A 23,099-nucleotide genomic window follows, 5' to 3' on the forward strand; every position below is an offset into this window, starting at 1 on the left:
AATGCTCCTGCTCACTGCAGTATCCTATATGATAAAAGGCTAATATGCAAATTGACCAAATGGCAGAACTACTGGTCACTATGACACACACTGACCACCAGGGGGCAGATGCTCAACGCAGGAACTGCCCCCTGGTAGTCAGTGCGCTCCCACAGGGAGAGCGCCGCTCAGCCAGAAGCTAGGCTCTCAGCTGGCAAGAGCAGCGGCGGTGGCAGGAACCTCTCTCACCTCCGCAGCAGCACTAAGGATATCCACAGACAACAGAACCCAAATAGCTTGATTAAAAAACGGGCAAATGACCTTTTCTTTTCCCATTCATCTATTGATGGACATTTAGGTTGCTTCCACCTCTTGGATATTATAAATAATAGAGGCCCGGTGCATGAAATTCGTGCACTCGTGGGGGGTGGGGGGAGGTCCCTCAGCCCAGCCTGCACCCCCTCGCAGTCCGGGAGCCCTCGGGGATGTCCCACTGACGGCTTAGGGCCACTCCCCGCAGCTGGCAGTCGGACAACCTTAGTGCTGCTGCAGAGGCGGGAGAGGCTCCTGCCATGGCCTCCGTGCTCGCCAGCCAAGAGCCCGGCTTTTGGCTGAGCAGTGCTCTCCCTGTGGGAGCGCACTGAGCACCAGGGGGCATCTCCTGCGTTGAGTGTCTGCCCCCTGGTGGTCAGTGCGTGTCACAGCGACGAGTCATTCCGCCGTTTGGTCGATTTGCATATTTGCCTTTTATCATATAGGTTGCTGCAGTGAACACTGGGTTGCAAATATTTCTTCGAAGTTTAACTGCTTTCACACATGATGGATCTTAGTTTTTGCAGCATTCAAATGTTCATCAAGTGTTCAAATACTGAACAACTATTGCATGTCAGGTTCTCTGCTGGCCATTAGGAAGAGAATCCTCAGTATGCTCTAAATGAGGTATAAGAAAGGAGTACAGCCCTAGCTGGTTTGGTTAAGTGGATACAGCATCAGCCTTCAGATTGCAGGGTCCCAGGTTCCATTCCTGTCAAGGGCACATGCCTGAGTTGCAGGCTCAATCCCCAGTGTGGGGCCTGTAGGAGGCAGCTGATCAATGATTCTCTCTCATTATTGATGTTTCTCTCTCTCCCTCTTCCTTTCTCTCTGAAATCAATTAAAATATATTTAAAGAAGAAAAGTACACAGACAGACATGGACCTGGTCCTGCTAAAGTCTTATCATCTCACTGAGGTATTTTAGAACAAGAGTTAAAAGCATAGGCTCAGGGTTCGATTAGCTTGGGTTTGAATCTGGCTCTGCTCCTGACCTGGCTGGCGGTTGACCTTGGAAAACTTCATTAACTTTCCTAAGCCTGTTTCTTCATCTGTAAAATGAAGATATTAATAATAGATACCTCATAAGATTGTGGTGAGGATTAAGTGAATTAATACCTTTAAAGTCCTTGTAACAGGGCTTGGCACGTGGTAAATGGTCAATAAATGTGAGCTATTTATTATTAGAGGGCAGGATTAGATCCTCACAGGGTAAATCCACAAGTGATTGGGAAGGACAGGTGTGGAAACATTAACAAGCTTGAGTAGTAGTTTCATTTAGCTGCTAAGCATCCCTCGGTTAAAACCTTGCTCTGCTGTTTACTGGCCGAGTGCTTGGAGCAGTGCCCGTAGGTGTTTAGTATCGTTCTTGGCTCACGGGATACTTAATGGACCACATTTATTGACTATGTATGTTCTGAAAAGCCGTAACATCGCCAACACCTGTTCATAATAGTAAGCGCTGCCATCTATCACTGCCCACATGTTCTCTTTTATGTTTCTTGGTCTAGTGAGGCAAGCATATTCAACCCCGCTTCGTGGTAAGGAACGAGATCCTCTCTGCGTAACTGTGACCAGTGGGCGGTTGGAGGCCTCCTAAGTGGTGGCTGGGAATCCAACCCCTGACCAAACCGGGGCTCGCGTGGCCTCTGCCACCAGGGGGCCCTCCGCCCCTCGCCCATGGCGCCGGGAGAGGCAGCAGCCGGCCAGGCCGTACCCACGGCCGCCCCACGGAGCCCCTACCTCCAGGAGCCTGCCCGGCGAGGCCTCCAGTTGGGCACGGCCCCCGCCTGGGTCCTCCCTCTCAGGTCCCCGGGAGCAGCAGAGCACGGGAGCCAAGCTCTGGGGAAGGACGGGCGCTGTCTCCAGGCAACGCGCTTGACGTCACTGAGGTGCGACGGTCGCGCGCCTCGCCGCCGCCGCCGCTGCAGCCCGCCGCCGCCGCCGCCTGTGGGCCCGAGTGACGGGCAGGGGCGGCACCTGTACCCCCGGAAGCGCGATGCCTTGAACCTGGGTGAGCTCCGCAGCGCCGTCCTTTTGTCGTCTCCCGTCTCGCCAGCCCCGCGAACCTGGGGCTGGGACTGCCGAGCCGGGCTCCGGGGGGAGCCGCCCTTCTAGGTCCGGCGTCGGGCGCGGAGCCGGCCTGGGAGGCCCTGCGGGGACGCACCGGCTCCGGCCCGGCCGTTTCAATGGCCCGGTGTGGGGAGGTGGCTGGTCCCGTTTGGGGAGAGGACCTGGGGGCACTGGAGAGAGCTGGTCCTTCCGGAGCCCGGAACCGCGTTTGAATCTTGCCGCCCGCGCAGCCTGTCGGATCGCGGACGTGGCTGTTGGTTCAAAGCTCCAGGTTCAAGTGCGCCTGAGGAGGGGCCGAGGCGGCGGGGGCGGCCGGCGTGTTTGGTAAACACACCGGTCACGTTGAAAACCACGTGCGCCCGGCCGCACCGGACGTCCGAGAGGACAGCCCCTCTGCCCGGCGACCCTAACTCTCGCGGCCAAGCCAGCTGCTCGGCGTAGCCGGCCCTCCGTTTCTGTTAGTTTAGGCTGCTCCCCTTCCCAAAGGTCTGGCCTTGGTGAACCAGCTACCTGGAGGCCCGGCCAAGACGAAACGTTTCCTTGCTAATAATTGTTCTTTGTATGTTAGCTGCAGAACGTGGACTTACTACTATTATTCAAATCCATCCCCAGCCCCTTTACTTTAATTGCAGTGCACGCCACATTCTGACCCTGTATAAAGTTACTCTTTTCCACCCCCCTCCGCCCATTCCTGCTGCTATGAATTGAGCTCCATCCATTCAGAATTTCATCGGGCCCAGACCCTAAATTAGTCACTGCTCTATTGAGGTCGCCTCTCTAAGAAGTGATTCCTTCTGAACTCAAAAATCGTGTGGATTTTTTTTTTCTTTCCTTTGATGCTGCCTGGCTGCCATTTCTAAATAATTTCCTCCTTAGTGTAATTGTAGATTTCCAAAGATATGTTCCTTGTCCTTTCTTGTAACTGAACTTGGTATTTGAGGTGTGGAGCCCCATCTTCCTTAGTTCACTTCCAAACACCTAGCACACTTAACCTTACCCTTCTGCCAAAAAAGCAGGGAAGGTCCAGAGAGGGTTCTTGCAAGTCTAGTTAGTGTATTTTTCCAAATACGTATGTAATGTGTTTAGTAAACATACTGGTGCTCTCAGAAATCAGTATTCTTAACCTCCAAGTACTCTCTCTCCTTTTGTAGTTTTTCCTTCTATAAAAATTTTCTTCGGAACAGGCATTCCAGGCTCTATAGTGACTCTAGTTGAATTTGTTTCGCTGCCTATAATATCTGTTGTAACTGCTGTTAATTTCTTATCTTGCAGAACAGCTTTCAGATAGCAGAGGTTGAATAAAGAATGAGTAATGAAAGTGTATCCTTAGGGACCGAGTTTTTTATCACTGATGTTTTTTTATTACTGACTTCATGATGAAAATAATCGGTTATTTCAGTTACGTATATTTTATAAATACTACAGTACTTGTGAGTTAGTCATTTTGTTGCACTTTCAGGCTTTTCAGCTTTTCTTTAATCCTTTTATGAATGGATATGGTTTAAATTTTCCCGGATGTTTTTGGGTTGGGTTGGGTTGGGTTGGGTTTGGGGGTTGGTTTTTGGTTTTGCCAATTGCCCGTGATGTGATTTTATATCTTTATAAAGGATATTTGAACTACGACAATTCACTTGTTAGAAAAAGAAGTGATCAAGTGTATATTACCACCCACTAAAGAATGTGGCATTTTTGGAATCCTTGATATTCTTATATTAAAAAAACACACAAAACAGTTGTTCTTTATTTTAAAAATCTTCCAAATGTTTTTTGAAAGCACATTATTATTCTTCTTGCGAGGACTAAATTATAGGTGGCACAATAGTATGAGAGCTGCTAGTTCTTTGAGAAATCTTGACCAGAGATTTGTCTTGTGCTGAATTCTATGCCAGTGGTTTGCAAATTATGTTCCCATGCAATACTACTGTTCCATGATCCAAAATAGGGGTGGGGAACGTTTTTTTCTGCCAGGGGCCATTTGGATATTTATAACATCATTGAGGGTCATACAAAATCATCAGCTTAAAAACTAGCTGCTATATTTGGTCAAACATTTAATTAACTCACCCCTAATGCCTTGGCAGGACCAGACCCAATGATTTTTCGGGCCTTATATCTGTGGGCTGGACGTTCCCCACCCCTGAGCTAGAAGGAAGTATTTGCTAATATCAAAATGATATCAGCCTCCTGAACTCTACTTAAATGTATTCCTAGTTTTTCTTTTATTTTCTTGAAGTGGTGGATATACTGCTGTTTTTATATTATATATAGTAACTTTTATATATATATTTAACAGAAACTATGTGAAGCAACACTTCCTGGATTTCAAAAGACATCATTTCATCATGGGACAACAGATTTCGGATCAGACGCAGTTGGTTCTTAACAAGTTACCAGAAAAAGTAGCAAAACATGTCACATTGGTTCGAGAAAGTGGCTCCTTAACTTACGAAGAATTTCTTGGGAGAGTAGCTGAACTTAATGATGTGTAAGGCTTGCTCTTTTTCATTTTATTTTCCTGCTTATGTATGCCCCACATGTCATGACTGCCTGAGAGGTAATCAGAAGTACTGATGACTTAATGTTTTCAGCAGCAGTTAGCAAATATTTATTGAACACCTACTATCAGACTTTCTGTGTGGCTATTTTAAAATATGTAATAAGAACAAAAGAGATGGAAGGAACATTAAATTAAATTTTAAACACAGGCATATAAGTTTTTCTTGTTTGAAAGCACTAAAGAGGTACATAATGAGAGTATGCCAATTACCCACTCTAGAAAAAGGCTCCTAGGATAGTCCTTGGACACTCAGGTTTCTGTATATCAGCCAGTGCATCTAGTTAATAAATAAATCTTCTGTGTTTGTTCGCAGAGCTATTGTTTTACCAGAGAAATACATATATAGTAATAATTCATTTATCATCAGAAGAATAAGATATTTAGTTATTAATATTTCTAATCAGCTAACATCTTTAAATCACTATTTAACTCGAATAGATTAATGTTTTAAATGGAATGTACATTTTTCTACCTTCTTAAAGAGCATATTTAATAGAATTTAGTCTTTTGTTTGTGAATTTGTTCTTTATTATATCAATTTTTATACCAATCTGTTATAGCAGCTATCAAAATACACAGGGCTCTTTGTCCCTAAATGGCCCCAGATTATTATACTTTTAAAATATTACTTTTTCTTTGTGTGTTTTCTCCCTTAGTGACAGATGAGCAGATGTCACTTCCTTCTATTAAGTCTTTCTGTGGCAGCACCTACATCCATGTATATATATCTTCTGTCTCTCTTGGCATGTAATTATGAAATTGCCTTTTAAATAAGATCTTAAAGGTTCTCTCTTAAGTCTGTTCAATGTAGCTAACATTCACTGAACCCATAGTGTGTGCAAGGCACTGTGCTGAGCGTTGGACATTTTAACTGAGACCTATAATGATTGCCCAAGGATTAATGGCAGATCCAGCTCTCCCTACATCTGAAGTTTTTTCATTAGCCCACCTTAGCTATCCCACTCTAACCTCTCTTTAAATCCCAAAAAAGCCAATCAAAATCACCAAGCAGTCTGGACCCACTTAGTAGAGATATAAACTATTAACAGTCCCTATTAATAGTTTAGGGCAAGGTACATGAATGTGCTCCCTAGCTTTGTGATAGCTATGTTGGTTGATAAGAAACATACTTGGCTATGTGGAACACATTTAGATAAAGAAAAGGAAATACAGTTTTTTTATGGACATGACTACAGTCTACTGTTATTAGCCAGTCATGAGGAATAAAGAATGTCTTAAAAGTTAAAGTTGTTTTAGAAGATCATTTCTTTTAAGAGCACTGGATTTTGTTTTGTTCTTAAAGTCCTGTATATGTATATGGATGGATCCTGTATTGTTATATATGTAAATACATAGAAAAAGAGCTAGGAGGCTGCATACTGGGTCTCTGGGGAGTCCGTGGAAACAGGGGCATTGAGGGAGATTTTACATTTTACTGTGTGTTTGTGTATTGTCTGATCTTTCATAATAAAAAAATGTAGCCATCGGTTTTTAAAACTTTAGCATCCCTTTGAGTCTCGGAACTTATGTAAACCTTGTCTAGTCTAACAAAATTTTGCCTTTGCATCTAAAGATACTGAATAAAATGTGTCCCGTGAAAGCATCCACAAGCTAAGTTTACTGTGTAATACAGATGTGATGGTAAAGAATATCTTCTCATTTATTTCTGACTGGATTTGGTTCAAAAAACCAATTTTCACGGTCAGAGTTGGGCATTCATAAGCATAGTGCTGTCTGAGAAATAAAGTTAAACCTATACGGATAAAGCGTGGCTTGATAGCTAGAAAACGACTGGGAGCTGGCATAGTTGAATTACATTCCCTGGCAGATTTTGTTACCTCAGGCTAGTTGCTTAATTTCAATGGCCTCAATTTATTTAGCTGTAAGTCACTTAGTTCTGAGTGTGATATCCCCATTGATGCACAGACAGAAATGTGACTAATGATAGAAGGGAGCAGTAATATTTAAGTATGTCTTTGAACTGATTTAAATGAGCATAATGGCGATATTATTCTCTAAAAGTCATATTTTTATGTTAGAAGCCTGTGGCTCTCTAGATGAAAATTACTCTGCCCGGGGAAGCTATATTCAAAGTGTCTCAAAAGCATTTGCTTGATCCAGTCCACATTACCTATAAACTTTTTTTCCAAAGTGATGTGTTATTATTGTTGCTTAAATAAGGACTCAACCAAAAGCAAGATTTTTTTTTCACACTTTATATGCATTGAGGCAATAGTCAAATTTGGATAAGTGAAACCAGCTTGGTTTTTCTTTTAAATATCTGTTTCCTTGGATATGTTTTTCGTAGATGTCTTTGTTAAAAGTTTAAAGACCATTAAGATATTAGATATGACAAACAGATTTATAAATATCTTTCCACCATGCTGTTGACTTTAAAAACCTTGGAAATTAAGTTGTATGTTTAATCAAAACTTTCTCTATCCCTTTGTTTTAAGAATCTAATTATTACAATCATTATTGTTATTTGACTTTGTGTTTTTTCTTCAATTTTTTTTCTCTGATTTAAAGTGTTTCTTGAATCTAGTTACATGGCTCAGTTATTTTATATGACTTTTCATAAAATAAACAAATGTGTTTGTCTCTTTTCAGAACTGCTAAAGTGGCTTCTGGTCAGGAAAAACATCTTCTCTTTGAGGTACAACCTGGGTCTGATTCCTCTGCCTTTTGGAAAGTGGTTGTACGGGTGGTCTGTACCAAGGTGAGAGTGATAGGGACTTCTGATGCAGAACTTGAATTATTTTGGTGGTTAGAACCACATTTAATTGTGTAATGTAATATGATTGAAATGGATGTTAATAATGTGGTTATTATTAACTATTTAAAACATAGTTTTGGTACTGTTATTGCCTTCCAGGTTAATTGAATCTCACTGGTTGTGTAATTACCATATAGCAGAGATTTTTATAATTAAGAAAGGTGGTAGTAAACCCTCTACCTCTATTTTTGTATTTAGCTAGCTATGGAATCCTAAGGCAACACTCTACATAACTCTAAGATGACTCCTTAAAAATTAGTTATCTTAAGAGATCATTTCTTTTAAGAACACTGGGTTTTATTTATTTAATAATTTTTAAGTCCATTAGAAAGGTTTGTGTTTTTTGTTTTGTTTTAGTAATTTTTAATTATAGAATGGATTTTTCACCATTAATACACTGTCTTAGTTCATCTTTAAATTTTAGGTAATTGAATATATCAACTGTGTTGAAAAATATAATAGCCGCTGTCATAAAGTATTAGGAAGCCTCACCCACCAATGGGTAGATTAGAATAGATGGTTTTTAACTTTTGTGAGGCCACAGAACTTTGGTGAAAATGAAGGAACGAATTTAATTAGGCCTTCTCATATCCCCACTCCTATTATACAACAAACAAATGGTGAAATCATCTATGTGCATATAAACAATAAATTGGGCATTCATGAGTGCCCTGAAGTCCATTCCTGACCAACCCATAAAGAACTCATGGGTAAGGAGATTTTTTCCTTTTGTGTCATGATCAGCAAAGTCTATACATTCTGTCCCCACCTCACCCCTAACCTTATTTTTTCCAATTTCTCCCCCCTCATTCTATTCCAACCACCCTGGGCTCCTTGCTGGACTCCTTGTGCTCCTTGCCAGGTACACTTCTGCCTAACATGCTTTGCACTTCCTGTTCTCTCAGCCTGGAATGATCTTTCGTCCAAATATTGATATGATTCATTCTTTCACCCCTTTCAGTTCTTACATGTCACCTTCTCTGTGAGGCCTTCCCTACAACCCTTTAGCATTTCATCTCCTCTGTTTTATCTTCTCCATAACACTTACTTCTGTCTAATCTGTATTTTATTGTCTGTCTCTCCTACCTATAGTATAAATTCCATGAGGTCAGGAGTTTTGTTTTTTATACACACGGTCACCAGTGCCTAGAGCAGTGCACATATTACCTATAACAGTAATATGTACTTAATAAATATTTGTTGTGCCCTGATCAGTTTGGTTTAGTGGTTAGAGCATAGAACATCGGCCCACACACTGAAGAGTCATGGGTTCAGTTCTTAGTCAAGGGCATGTACCTGGATTGCAAGTTCAATTCCTGGCCCTGGTCAGGGCACATGCAGGAAGCAGCCAATTGATGTGTCTCTCTCACATGTATGTTTCTCTGTCTCCCTCTCTCCCTTCCACTCTAAATAAAATTCAAAGGAAAAAAAAATATCTTCAGGTGAGGATTGAAAAAATAAAAAAAATATTTGTTGCAGTTTGATAAACTTTGCTGTTAAATACTATGTCTATGTGAATTATTCCATGATTTCTTCTGAATTATACAGTTTCAAAGGAAGACTGGCCCAGTTTCTTTAGCTCTGAAAATCTATTTTATAATTTATAAACTCCTATCACCTTTATTTCTATTTGTTTTCAACTGCACGTATCGTCTTTTATTACAAAGAATATTACATATTTGCATTTCCATTTAGATCTTACCATCCCAAAATTTAATCAAATTTTTTTAAATTAGCAGTGGTTCTGGCATTTTTACACATGGAATCTGATTCATACTTGATTCTCAGTTTTTCTTCTCATTGTCTTCTCAAGTAGTAAACAATAAATGTTAGTTGCAACTATTATTATTTTCATTCCAAATATGGAAATGTTGCTATAATAATGTTTTTTAATATGTAACCTCATATTTCACTTTCTCATATCCCCATTTCCATCAACACCTACTTCATTCACAATTTTAATGCCCTCTCTCTATATTTCTCCCTGCATTCTTCATTTCTTTCTAAGTATTTTATGATTTTGTTTGTTCTATTTATTTTGATATTGTACTTAATAGGTTTCGTTGCTTCTGTCCCCACAGTCTTCCTTATCATCTCCTGTGCTGAAAGGAAGTCTTTTACATCTCTAATGTATTGCTGATTAATTCATGTTCTTTGCCCTCAATCCTACTGGCTTTGGTCATTTCAAAAGTGAATATATGCCCCACTCCACGAGTCCTCCAACATGAAAGCAATATTATCCCTCCTTACCTGTTACCTCACACTTGCCCCAAATATATCCTCACATTATAATGTAAGCTAGAGCAAGGCTAAGTACAACCTGTAGACACTGGTTCATTTTATTTTAAATGAGTTTTTGCTATACCTCAAAATGGCCTTCTGAGAAAAACTCAAACACTTTCTCTTAGAATTTACTTCAATATAATTTTATCACTTTAGTTTGGAAGTTTGGGTATAAAGTAAAACTTAAGATATTCAAGGAAACAATCTGTTGTTTCAATTATAGTAAAATGGCATGTGGTTGCTGGACTCAAATAAATGCCTTTAATTAAGAAATTCTTTAAGAAATTAAAATGAAAAAAATTGCCAATACTGATCTCTAAAATTCATTTCTTAAGTCTGGGAAGGTTGCCTGACCTCACAAATCTAAATAAGATGACTCCTAATCAACCCTACAGAGTTATTTTGAATATCAACTTAGATAAATTTGTGTAGCTCCTTTGAAATCTACAAATGTAGGAGACATGATATTATTCATATGCTCAGACTCTTGTTCTCTTGTTGGATAATTTGGAAACCTGGCAAACTTCTCTTTCCTAGGATGTTTGACTTAGTATTTATTCCCCTTTTTTGGGGAAAAATTGATCAGAGAAATTATCAACCTTTTTGTGGGGGGAGGGCTTGTGTGTGTGTATTGTTGGGATTTTTTTTTTCATTTTCTTTGTATTTTTAGATTAACAAAAGCCGTGGCATTGTAGAAGCATCACGGATCATGAATTTGTACCAGTTTATTCAGCTTTACAAAGACATCACAAGTCAAGCAGCAGAAGTGTTGGCACAGAGCTCCACCTCTGAAGCCCCTGACGAAAACGCGTCATCTGTAACATCTTGTCAAGCTAGTCTTTGGATGGGAAGGTACACAATACATAAGCACCATGTTTCTCTTATTTTCCAATATGCAAGCTACTGAAATCTCATTAATATTCTGGCTGGTGCTCTTTGTGACATCTTAAATCACATTACTTTTTGTCTCAATTGATATATCCCAGATCAGCTTTTGGGTTATTCTGTACTTAAGGACATTGTTAGAGGGCCCAATTAAAGAAAAGTTGAAGTGGCTTATGCCAGGTAACATTGCTGCCAACTTCATTTCCATTAATCCACTCTCTACTCTACATGTTTGCATGTAGTGACAAAAGAGTTATAGTTAATACCCCTCTTATAATAGATATTTAGGTTCTTACATCAAAGCCCTTCAGGAAATTAGGCCCAAGAATGGCAGAACCATTCCAATTTTCCTTAAAATTATCTAATTGGAGCATTAAAATTGTAAATATTGGCTCCAGGATCTGGCAATGCATTCAGGAATGTACAAGTAGTTGGTGTACACATTGCATGTACCAGAAGGAAATGAAGTCAGCCAGAGTTTTCTGTGATGGTGCTTGTTTACTCAGGCCTACATTATTGTTCTATCTAAACTTTCTTTTCCTTCTCTATAATGTTTTTGGCACGTGAAACCTCCCACCTGTTGCCATTTGACAACCATGATCATAATTTAAATTTGTAAACACCTCATTGGAAAGTCTTCCCTGGGTCCAGACATGTTGACATCCTATGGTATTGTCATACAGAGTAGACAGCAGAAACCTGTATTGACAGTGCCTTTTACCTTAAAGTTAAAAATATGCTTAACAAGAATTTCTCTTCTATTTCTTTAGTAGCATTTTCTGGTCTATTCTTAATCAGCTGATCTCCAAATACTAAAATTGTTATAGTAAAATTGTATTTTCCATTTATCATTTTCTGTTTATATTTAATAGGATTGTTTGGTTTTCTAGGTTTGGGCTGTACAAGTGTTACTGAAATTCCAAATGAGTTTTATAGCATCACTAGAGGCCTGGTGCACGAATTTGTGGACCAGTGGGGTCCCTTGGCCTGGCCTGTGGAATCAGGCCAAAACCGGCTTTCCGACATCCCCCGAGGGGTCCTGAATTGCAAGAGGGCGCAGGCCAGGCTGAGGGACCCTACCAGTGCACAATTGTGGCTGGAGGGACGCGGGAGGATGGCCACCCCGGGAGGGACTGTGGGAAGGCTCCAGGGCATGTCCCGCCCATCTCACTCAGTCATCGGCTGGACCCCAGCAGCAAGCTAACCTACTGGTCGGAGCGTCTGCCCCCGGTGGTCAGTGCTCATCATAGCGACTGGTTGACCATTCGACTGTCTGCTCCCTGGTGGTCAGTGCACATCATAGCAAGCAGTTGAGCAGCCTTAGCATATCATTAGCATATTACTCTTTGATTGGTTGAACTGACGACCGGACACTTGGCATATTAGGCTTTTGTTATATCAGGCAACGTTAAGGCTTGTCTTTCCTGTATTTTGTAAAGTTAATCTTTCAAAGACAACTATCTGATTTTCTGCTTTTTCTCTCCCCTTCAAAATGATGATTATTTATACATAGGATTTTAAAAGCCACGAATAGTATTTACTATATTTAAGCTCCATGGTAGTCAATGAAATGAAAGTAATACTTTTTCCTTATTGCAGTCATCTTAATGAAGGAGATAGGGTGTTATTCCTTTTCATGTGCCCTTGAGACTAGAAAATTCAGTGCCAGATTAGTAGGTTAGGGCTGCTTTTTGCTTCTGGATGCTTTTTGGTTCTCAGTTACATCCTGATACACTAGTTCATAGAAAAACCAGACTTTTTAAATTGAAGGGAATCTTAAGAGGTATTTATTTGCTTCAGCCTTACATCTCATGCATACTTCTATTAGTGGTTTATATTTATTGAGTACTTTTAGGGTAGTAGGCATTGTGATGAATGCTTTACATGTATAAACTCATTAAATCCTCACAACAACCCTATGGGAATACAATTATTGGCCTATTTCAGTTGAAGAAACTGAGTTTAGACAAATAAATGGCATAGATAGACATTGGCCTAGCTGAGATTCACATGCAGGCCTGTCTGGCAATACAGCTGTGCTTCCAACCTGCATTGTTATTCTCTGGTGCATAAAGATCCTATACTACAGTGCTTCCTCACTTTTGACATTCAGCGGTTTTGAGGAGGAGCTTAAGATTCTAGCAAGCTTCCAGGTAATGTCACTGCTGCAGCTCCATGGATAACACTTTGAATAGTAAGATTCTACTGATGACATTTAGCCAAGTGAAAGTGCAACTTGTACTTGATCACCTGCAGTTAAATGGGGCTCATAGCCTCAGAGAAGCAAGCCTTTTCACATACAGATGGTTCTAATTACTATGAATTCTTCCTACAATATAGTCCTATGAATATCTGTTTCATAGGACGCTTGAGAGAGTTAAGTGAGTTAATATATGTAAAATGCTTAGAATAGTACCTGGCCCATAATAATAGGTTAAGAGTTAACTGTCATTAATTATCACTAAATTATTACTGTAGTCTACTTATTTCAGTGGCAGTGCCTTTTGGAATCCTACCAAAAAAGTCTTCTCTTTTCCAGCCCTTCACATATTTGAAAACAGTAATCAAATCCTCACTGAGCCTCTGTTCTCCAGGATGAGCAGCCCCAGTTCCTTCTGATTTGTTCATATGAGTCTCTTCTATGTCCTGGAGGCTTTCCTGGATAATCCTTTATCTCTCAATGTGTCTTTCAGGGTAGGGAGCATAGAACTGAATGCTCTGTAAGTGGCCTAACAAGGACAAGTAAAGCAAGGCTCTTCTGGTCACTGCACTGCTTAGAAGGTAGCAAAAATCAGGTGAACATTATACAGGTTTCATTGGCTGCTTCTGTGTCTCCTGTTCTTTCTTTTACCCCTATCCAGAATGCTGTTCTTCATGGCCCTCAGTGCCTCACTTTTAAATTCTCACCTGTCACTCTATGGATTCAGTTATTTTCTCTGCTATTGACACCCAAGTCTACATCCTTAGATGTAAATTGTAAGCTCCTCCAGAGCAGAGACTCCAATTCATCTGGGTCTGGCACTATATATAGAACCTAAACATTGAAATGAACATATGTAGAAAAAAATAAAATACATTAGATCCACATCCATCTAGGTTTTTATTCCATTTCCCCATTTCAATTCAATGGCTACCCTATTTTGCCCAGTACTAAAGCATAACATTTAATCTATTACCACATCCTGATGATTTGTTTTTCATAATGACCCTTAGACCAGGCCCTAGTTATCTCCCAAGTGAATTGCTGAAATAATCTAATTGGTTTTCCTCCCTCTACACTGCCCCTCATGCTGCACTCCCAATTAATCTTCCTGAAGTATTATTTCAATGGAGTTACTTTCCCCTTGATCAAACTCTGATTTGTAGGTTGCCTGTCAGAACAAGTTTAAACTTTTCTTTTTGATATCCCAGGATCAGATTCTCTTTGCTATATTTAAGCAACCTTTTCTCTCAGTTTTCTTCCCAGAGCATCACGCCAGGCTCCTTGTTGAGTGCATGTGTGCATATACAGGTTTTTTTCTACCGTCACAGCTTTGTTTATTCACCTAGCATGTTCTCTGTCAAAATCCTAATCTTTCCAACAAGTGTGAAATACACTCATTTCCTCCTTTACTTCGCTCTTACTACATGTAACTCACATTTGATATTTGCTTATATTCTGTTTTATATTCAGATTGATGAATTTTAAAGTGACATCTCAATATCTTATATACATACACTGGTATAAGCACAGCAGGGAATTAAAAACATGTTAGCAATAGCTTCTTCTTTTAAATTTATAGTGTAGTGGCTGTACATTGAAACATTCAATCTTTACAAAAAGCAATACATGCCTGATGAACAAAATCTAACAGTAATAGAACAGCACAAAGGATAAAAACAAATTAAAATCACTTTAAGAAACATTTATTGAGAACCTAAGGTAAACACCCTTTATTCAAAAAAATTTTAAGTTAATAGCCAGTAAACAGCCAGTTGAAATGCAACATGTAAGTTCTTTAATTAAGGCACATGTTGGTTTTGAGAACAGGCAGGTGACATTTTGAGCTGAGTTACTAATATTGGAATTTACCAAACTCACAAAAGTATTCCAAGAAAGGAAAACACCACAGGCAAAAGCACTCGGCCCATTCAGGGCACTCTAAATGGTGGCTGGAGTAGAAGACTCAACATCTCTTTTCCTCCCAAGGTGAGAGAGCTCCTTGAGGACCAAGACTGTGCTTTCTGTCTCTTTTATATTTACTGTAGCACCCGATACTTAAGACTGAGGTATTTTTTCATTTATATGCTCATTATCAGCATCAGCACAGGGAGACCCTGATGGCAAGATTCATATTTTAGAGTGCTTTGTATCCTATATAGTGAATAAATCATTATTGGTTGAATTCACTTATATAAATTTAATATGATTTAAATGGGTTAAGCTATTTGCAGAAAGACCTGAATATTTCCAGGTTTTTTGTCCATATTTTCTTTTTAATCACTGTAGAATTTATCCCTTATCCAGTCTTTCTTTATTAAATTTGCCCCTCTTAGTACTTCTTCCCTAATATAATGCCTTCCCTAAAAAGTATGTTGATTTAGTGTGATATTGCATGAGTCATTTGCTTTATACTGAAGGCACATAGATGTTTGATAATGCTTTTTCAGGTGATGGAAACAGTTTAAACCAGCGGTTGCTAACCTTTCAGACCTCGCGGACCACCGGTTGGTGACCACTGGTTTAAACTATAATGACAGCAGAGAATATCATTGTTCTAACTTAGCTTTCACTTTGCAGGGTGAAGCAGCTGACTGATGAGGAGGAGTGTTGTATCTGCATGGATGGTCGAGTTGACCTCATCCTGCCTTGTACTCACAGCTTTTGTCAGAAGTGCATTGATAAATGGTAAGTTATCTGGTGCCTTCATGGAATAGGCAAAGGTCAAATGGGAACATGTATATGAATAAAATTCAAAAAAATATTGTAGTTTAGTATAGATTTTGTTCTTAAGTACTTTGGATTTTTGACATGCCTCCTAATGGTTAAAAATATTTTTATTTTTATAACTAAAGTTTATAAAATGTGGGGGTGTATTTTAGTTTTAGCAGTTTACTTTTGCTGTAAGGAGATTTGTGCCTGACTTGAGTCTAAAATCACAGGCTTCCCTTTTTCTTATTTCTACATTGTTCCTTTATGTGTGGTTAGAAGAAATAATAATTGGATCTGGAGGGAACTTGAGAGATCAGCTGGTCAAGCTCATTAGTATTTTATAAATAAGAATCTCATTTAGGAGAATTTATAATTGATATACAATTAACTATACTTAAAGTACAGTTTGATGTTTTGACATGTGTACACATGCACAAAAACCATCTTCACTATACAGATAATGAACTAGTCCATCATCCCAAAAAGTTACCTTTGTGTCCTATTGTAAAATCTCCTTCCCACCCCTTCCTTCCACTGCCCAGACAACCACTAATCTGCTCTCAGTCACTATAAAATAATTTGAATTTTCTAGAATTTTTATAACTGAAATCATATAGTATATAACCTATTTTTGTCTGACTTCTTTCATTCAGTATAATTATTTTGAGATTTATCTATGTTGTAGTATGTGTCAGTAGTTCCTTTTTATTGCTGAGTAGTATTCATTGTATGGAAGTCACAGTTTATTTATCCATTTACTTGTTGATGGACATTGGGTTGTTTCTAATTTTTGGCTATTACAAATAAAGCTTTTTTTAACTTTGTATTTCTTTTTACAATGTTTCTTTTGCTAAAATAAATGGAAATGCAATCTCCAAATTTAGGAGCTAAAAACACTCCTTTTTTTTTTTACAGAAACTGCCCATCTATCCAAAAGTATAAAATCTAGATCTCTTCAAATATGAAGTGAAAGACATTTACCTTTATAATTATATAAATAAAAAGTAAAACAATATTACAAAACCACTTTCACTTATAAGAAGGACAAGGTTTAGCACATACAGTCTTGGCAAGCTTGTGGCGAAACTGGCATTTTTATATATTGTTGCTCAGTATATAAATTGGGTACAACTGCTTTGGAGAACATTTTGGCAATATCTGTTAAATTAATATTTTTTAACCTTTAAAAGCAACTTTATTGAAGCATAACATACACACAATAAAATGTGACCATTTTACATATATATTTACATTCTAACAAATTTTTATAACTATGTAACCAACATGACAATCAAGATACAAAACACTCCCTTTCCCCAAAAGTTTTAGTACCTGTCACAAAGTCAATAATAGGAATCAGAGATCTTTGCTTATATTACAGTTGATATGAAAGTCACAGATACTTTATCTCATCATGTAAATGTCATTTACTCTCTTCACTACTTTGAAATCATGGCAGTTTTCAAACTCACTAGCTTTACAAATAAAGCTTTCTATTGTGGACAAGACATTTTATGGACATATATTTTGGGTTTTTTTTCTTGTATGAAAACTAAGAGTGGAATGGCTAGATCATATGGTAGATATGTTTAAATTTTTAAGAAACTGCCAACTGTTTTCTTCAGTGGTTGTACCATTTTACACTTCCACCAGCAATATATGAGAGCTGCAATTGCTCCACAACCTTGTCGATACTTGGTTTGATCAGTCCTTTTAATTTTAGTCATTCTGTAGATGTGTAGTGTTACCACATTGTGGTTTTAATTTGCATTTCCCTATTAACAATGTTGAGCATCTTTTCATGTGCTTATTTACCATCCATATATCTTCTTTGGTGAAGTGTCCATTCAAAGTTTGAGAGTTCTTTATTTATTATGGATATACAAAAGCAGCGGTTGCCAACCTTTCAGACCTTGCAGACCACCAGTGGTCCGCGGACCACCGGTTGGCAACTGCTGTATTAGAGGACTGGTGCACAAAATTCGTGCATGGGTAGGATTCCTAGGCTGGCCAGCGATCAAGGCCAATCGGGGCCTTCCGACTGCTGGCCGGGGCCTTCCTTTCCCAGCTGCTGGCTGCCGGCTGGGGCCTTCCTTCGTTCCATGCTGCCCCCTGGTGGTCAGCGCACGTCATAGCGAGTGATCGAACTCCTGGTCTCCCAAACTCCCAAGGGGACAATTTGCATATTAGGCTTTTAGATAGATAGATAGATAGATAGATAGATAGATAGATAGATAGATAATCCTTTATCAAATATACACTGAGTGGCCAGATTATTATAACCGGCCAAATTATTATGACCACCCCATCAGTACTTCATTGACACTTCCAAAAATACTGAATATTGAAAACTAACTAAGCAAATACTCTCAAAGTTTTATTATTATTTGCATAACTAATTCACTTCATTGTACTGATGGGGTGGTCGTAATAATCTGGCCAGTCATAATAATCTGTATAATTTGCAAATATTTGTATAATTTGCATTGTATAATTTGCAAATATTTTCTCCCATTTTGTGATTTGCCTTTTCATTCTCTTAAGAATATCTTTCAAAGAATAGAAGTTTTTAATTTTGACAAGGTCCAGTATATCAGTTTGTGATTTATGGATAGTGATTTTAGTTTCATATCTAAGAAATCTTTATCTTCTGAAAATTTTATAGTTTTTAGGTTTTACATTTGGGACTATGATCCATTTTGAGTTAATTTTTTAATATGGTTTGAGGTATGGATCAAAATTCCCTTTTTACATATGGCTCCAGTTGCTCCATACCATTTTGTTGAAAAGACTATATTCACTAAATTGCCTCTGCACCTTTGTTGAAAAGCAGTTGTTCAAATACATGTGAGTATATTTCTAGGTTCTGTTCTGGTCCACTGATCTATTCATCTATTTCACATCAATATTGCAATTATCTTGATTATTATCTAGCTTCTGTAAGTCTTAAAATCAGGAAGGGTTAGTCCTCAAACTTTCTTCTTTTTCAAGGTTGTTTTGACTGTGCTAGGTCTTTTGAATTTCAATATGAGTTTTAGAATCAACTGTCAATTTCTACAAAAGAAGTTGTAAGGATTTTGATTGGGATTGCGTTAAATAAATAGTCAATTTGGAGACTTGACTTAATAATATCCAGTCTTCCAATCCACAAAAACAGTTTATTTCTCCATTTACTTAGTCTTGTTTAATTTCTCTTATCAATTTTTGTAGTCTTCAGTGTTGCATATCTTTGACAGATTTATCCCTAAGTTCTTTGTTTCTTATACTATTTCAAATGGTATTTTTAAATTTCAGTTTATGATTGTTTGTTGCTAGTATATAGAAATAAAATAGGTTTTTGTGTATCAATCTTGTATTCTGCAACCTTACTAAACTCATTTATTAATTTGATTTTTTTTTGTAGGTTCTATAGGATTTTCTTGAATGTCTATTTAAACATCATTGTAAAAAATACTTTTTCTGGATAGAGAATTCTAAATTGATAGTATTTTTTTTTCCAGTACTTTAATGATGTTACTTTATTCTCATTTTTCTTGCATTGTCGCCTATGAAAAATCTCTATCATCCTTTTTTCCTATGTGGGTTTTATACTTTTTTCCCTCTGGTTGCTTTTAATGTTGTTTTTCATTACCACTGGTTTTGAGTAGTTTGATTATGATGTGCCTTAGACTAGTCTTCTTCCCGTTCCTTGTGCTTAGGGTTCATTGAGTTTTTTAGAATTGTAGGTTTATGGTATCACCAATTTTGGAAATGTTACAGCCATTATTTCTCAAATATTTTTTTCTGTTCTCTCCCCTCTCCTTTTGGGACTGCAGCTACACATACAGACCATTTGAAGTTGTCCCACAGTTCACTGATGCTATTTTATTTCTTTTTTTTTTTTTTGAGTCATTTTCTCTGTTTGAATAGTTAATACTGCAATGCCTTTTCAAATTACTAATCTTTTTTCCTACACTGCCTAACTTGCCATTAATTCCCATCCAGTATATTTATTACTTCAGATATTATAGTTTTCATCTCTAAAAGTTTGAGTTTTTTAATATCTTCTATGTCTCTAACTTAATGTGTTTGGTCTTTCCTCTAGTTCTTTTTAAAATATATGGAATATGGTTATCATAACCTTTCCTTTTCTTCTCTGCTAATTCTAACATCTGTGTCAGTTCCTGATTGGTTTTGACTGATTTTTCTCCTCATTTTGGGTTGTATTTTTCTGCTTCTTTTTTTTTTGCCTGGTAGTTCTTGATTGGGTGCCAGACATTGTGATTTTTACCTTTTTGGGTGCTGGATATTTTTATATTACTATAAATATTCTTGAGCTTTGTTCTGGGATATAGTTACTTGGAAACAATTTGATCCTTTTGGGTCTTGTTTTTATAATTTGTTAGGCAGGACTAGAGCAGTGTTTAGTTTAGAACATATTATGTCCCACTAATGAGGCAAGACCTTTCAGAGTACTCCATGCTCTGTGAATTATGAGGTTTTCCAGCCTGGCTGGTGGGAACAGGCAATATCCCAGGCCCTTTGTGAGCTTTGGGTACTGTCCTCTCAAATACTTCTGGGTGATTCTTCAGCCTGGAGTAGTTTCCTCACATGCACACACTCTGCTGAATATAGGGCAGTGGTTCTCAACCTTCTTAATGCCGCGACCCTTTAATACAGTTCCTCATGTTGTGGTGATCCCCAACCATAAAATTATTTTCGTTGCTACTTCAGAACTGTAATTTTGCTACTGTTATGAATCGTAATGTAAATATCTGATATGCAGGATGTATTTTCATTGTTACAAATTGAACATGATTAAAGCATAGTGATTACTCACAAAAACAATATGTAATTATATATGTGTTTTCTGATGGTCTTAGGCGACCCCTGTGAAAGGGTCGTTCGACCCCCAAAGGGGTCGCGACCCACAGGTTGAGAACCGCTGCCTAGGGGGACCATCTGTAGATTCGGGAATTCTCCCTTTGTGCAACTTTCTCCACACCAGTTTCTCTGCCATGTAACTCGGAGCTGCCTTAGCTTCCCGCGACTCTCAGCTCTGTTCCTTCAACTAGGGAAGGAGCCTGCCAAGTTCCACCTGGGTTCCCCCTGCTTATTCTGTGGCCTAGAAACTCTCAAGGCAGTAAGCTGGGGCAGTTGTAGGGCTCACCTTTGCTTCCCACCTCTCAGGGATTATTGTCCTTTGTTGTCTGGTCCCTATTGGCCTGAAGCAGAAGTTGATTGTTTTAAAATTGTGACTTGTACACAGAAGAGCACACATAATTATCTTTGTAAAGTATCTCTCTCTGAGGAATCAGAAAGGAATCTGAATAATATATGCCAGCTCTAGCTTTCACATTTAGTTTTTGAAACAGATTTCTTAGTTTTGTACTACAGCCAAAGAGCAATTGATATAATTTAATTACTTTGGTCTCAGATTTCACTGAGAGATGAAGAGAAAAGCATTCTCCCTGCATGACATGTTTCTGGCTCAAATATGGTAGTTTAGAAATTTCCAAATTAATGTTTGTCAGGACAAAAACATCCCTTTGAAAAACATAATCTTATTTAAGTGATCATATGTGAGCTCTTTTTCTATCAGGAAAATTATTCTGCATGTAAAGTTATCTTTTATTTTAAATCTTGAATTCTTCCATTTTGTTGTTTGTAGTGGCAAAAGAAAGGAAAAAACCTAAATGTTCTTCTGTGGGAGACTAAATAAATGGTGGCCTATTCATACAATGCATGTTTAAAAGAATAGACAACTCTAACATGCACTGATACATAATGGCCTACAGGACATACTGATGAACTGATAGTGGTTGCCCCTGGGGATAAGAATTAAAGATTGGGCTGGAGGGAGAGATTTATTTTTCACTGTATACTTTTATGCTGTTTACTTTTTTATAAACCATGTATATGTATTACTTTTTAAACAAACCTGTTTTTAAAAAAGAGGAAAAAGAACTGTTCTTTAATCGACTTCTCTAACAGGAGTGATCGACACAGGAATTGCCCTATTTGTCGCCTGCAGATGACTGGAGCAAATGAATCTTGGGTGGTGTCAGATGCACCCACTGAAGATGATATGGCTAACTATATTCTTAACATGGCTGATGAGGCAGGCCAGCCCCACAGACCATGACCTTGAGTGAAGTATTTTGTTGCTATTGTGGGCTACAAACACGTGGGTCATGGGGAAAGAATGCAGGGATGTTGGGCGCAGGCACCGAGAACTCACTTTTCCCCACCCTCTTATTTTCGCTTTTCTGACAATTTGTCCCATTTCTTTTGATTAACTTTTCATGTCTTCCATTTATGGTAAATTAAAACTTGCTACTGTTCTAGACCATTATTTTCCTATTGTTTATCTGTTCTAATATAGCTTATTAGAACTAATTGCTCTTGAATCCTTTGCTGCAGTAACAGCAACATTTCCAGAGGCTTCTGAAACACTACTATTTTTCAGGGTAGGAGCATTCTGGAATAACCATAAACCCTGGCCAGAGTGGCTCAGTGGTTAGAGTGTCCCGTGCACCAAAGGGTCTCAGGTTTGATTCCCAGTCAGGGCACATACCCAGGTTTCGGGTTTGATCCTCAGTCAGGGCACATATGGGAGGCAACCAATCGATGTTTCTCACATCGATGTTTATCTATCTCCCTCTCCCCTTTCTCTCTCTCTCTCTTGAATCAATGAAAAATGTATCCTCGCGTGAGGATTAAATAAATAAATAAATAAATAAGTAAATAAAATAAACCATGAATGTTAAAAAGTTGTAGCCATCTGAGAGAAAATTTTATATGACTGAAAATGTAGAATACGTCAAAGTGCATGTTACTACTTAAATTAGTTTTTCTGCTGGAATCTAAGGAGTATGTATGCCCCCCTTGTGGTTAATTATTGCTCCTTTAATAATTATTACTTGAAATGATCCACAGTTATTTCATAACTTTAGCTGTGTGTTTAAAACTACATATTTTTTATTTAAAAGCCTTTCCCCCCCCCCCCATACTGTATAATTTGGGTGAAGACTAAAAATTGGGTGTGATTTTGCCTTATAAATGAATTTCTGCTGGGGAATCGTCTAGAAATGCTTTTCCACAGCTGGGGAACTGTTCTAAATAGCTTTTGATAAAGTTCATGCGTCTTGGAGTTTCAGAAGGAAATTTTTATCACAGATCCTAAATGTTATATGTCCAAATTATGGCATATCATTCAATATTAATTTATGGTGCTTTTATTTTAACTTGAAAGTATCTTACTGAGGCCAAGTCCTCAGACTTCTTAGATTAAGAAAGAAGAAAATAGGATTAAGCCTTTAACCATAAGTACATAAAACACCT

The 23,099-nt window shown here is 38.3% G+C and overlaps 1 protein-coding gene and 1 long non-coding RNA gene across 3 annotated transcripts in view; one reads left to right on the top strand and one right to left on the bottom strand.

Moving 5' to 3' along the window:
* The window catches only part of LOC308524549, a 157,194-nt gene extending 155,015 nt beyond the window's left edge, over window positions 1-2,179 (bottom strand). Inside the window, exon 1 of the long non-coding RNA XR_013996413.1 lies at window positions 2,034-2,179. This is a non-coding gene — a long non-coding RNA (uncharacterized lncRNA). The remainder of the gene's footprint in view (window positions 1-2,033) is intronic.
* On the top strand, window positions 1,802-22,102 carry RNF141 (ring finger protein 141). Of its 2 annotated transcripts, none has more exons than XM_081099090.1 (6): window positions 1,802-2,304; window positions 4,657-4,848; window positions 7,531-7,639; window positions 10,650-10,831; window positions 15,645-15,752; window positions 21,750-22,102. In XM_081099090.1, the coding sequence occupies exons 2-6, from the start codon at window positions 4,706-4,708 to the stop codon at window positions 21,898-21,900; spliced, it is 693 nt and encodes a 230-aa protein (XP_080955216.1). In that variant the 5' UTR covers window positions 1,802-2,304; window positions 4,657-4,705; the 3' UTR covers window positions 21,901-22,102. The 2 variants fall into 2 exon arrangements, with proteins under 2 accessions (XP_080955216.1, XP_080955217.1); XM_081099091.1 differs by having other exon boundaries at window positions 2,177-2,304; window positions 16,692-21,884.
* Window positions 22,103-23,099: the final 997 nt, after the last annotated feature.

The sequence above is a fragment of the Myotis nattereri genome (assembly GCF_964212035.1).
Source record: "Myotis nattereri genome assembly, chromosome: 9".
In the NCBI taxonomy this organism is placed as follows: domain Eukaryota; kingdom Metazoa; phylum Chordata; class Mammalia; order Chiroptera; family Vespertilionidae; genus Myotis; species Myotis nattereri.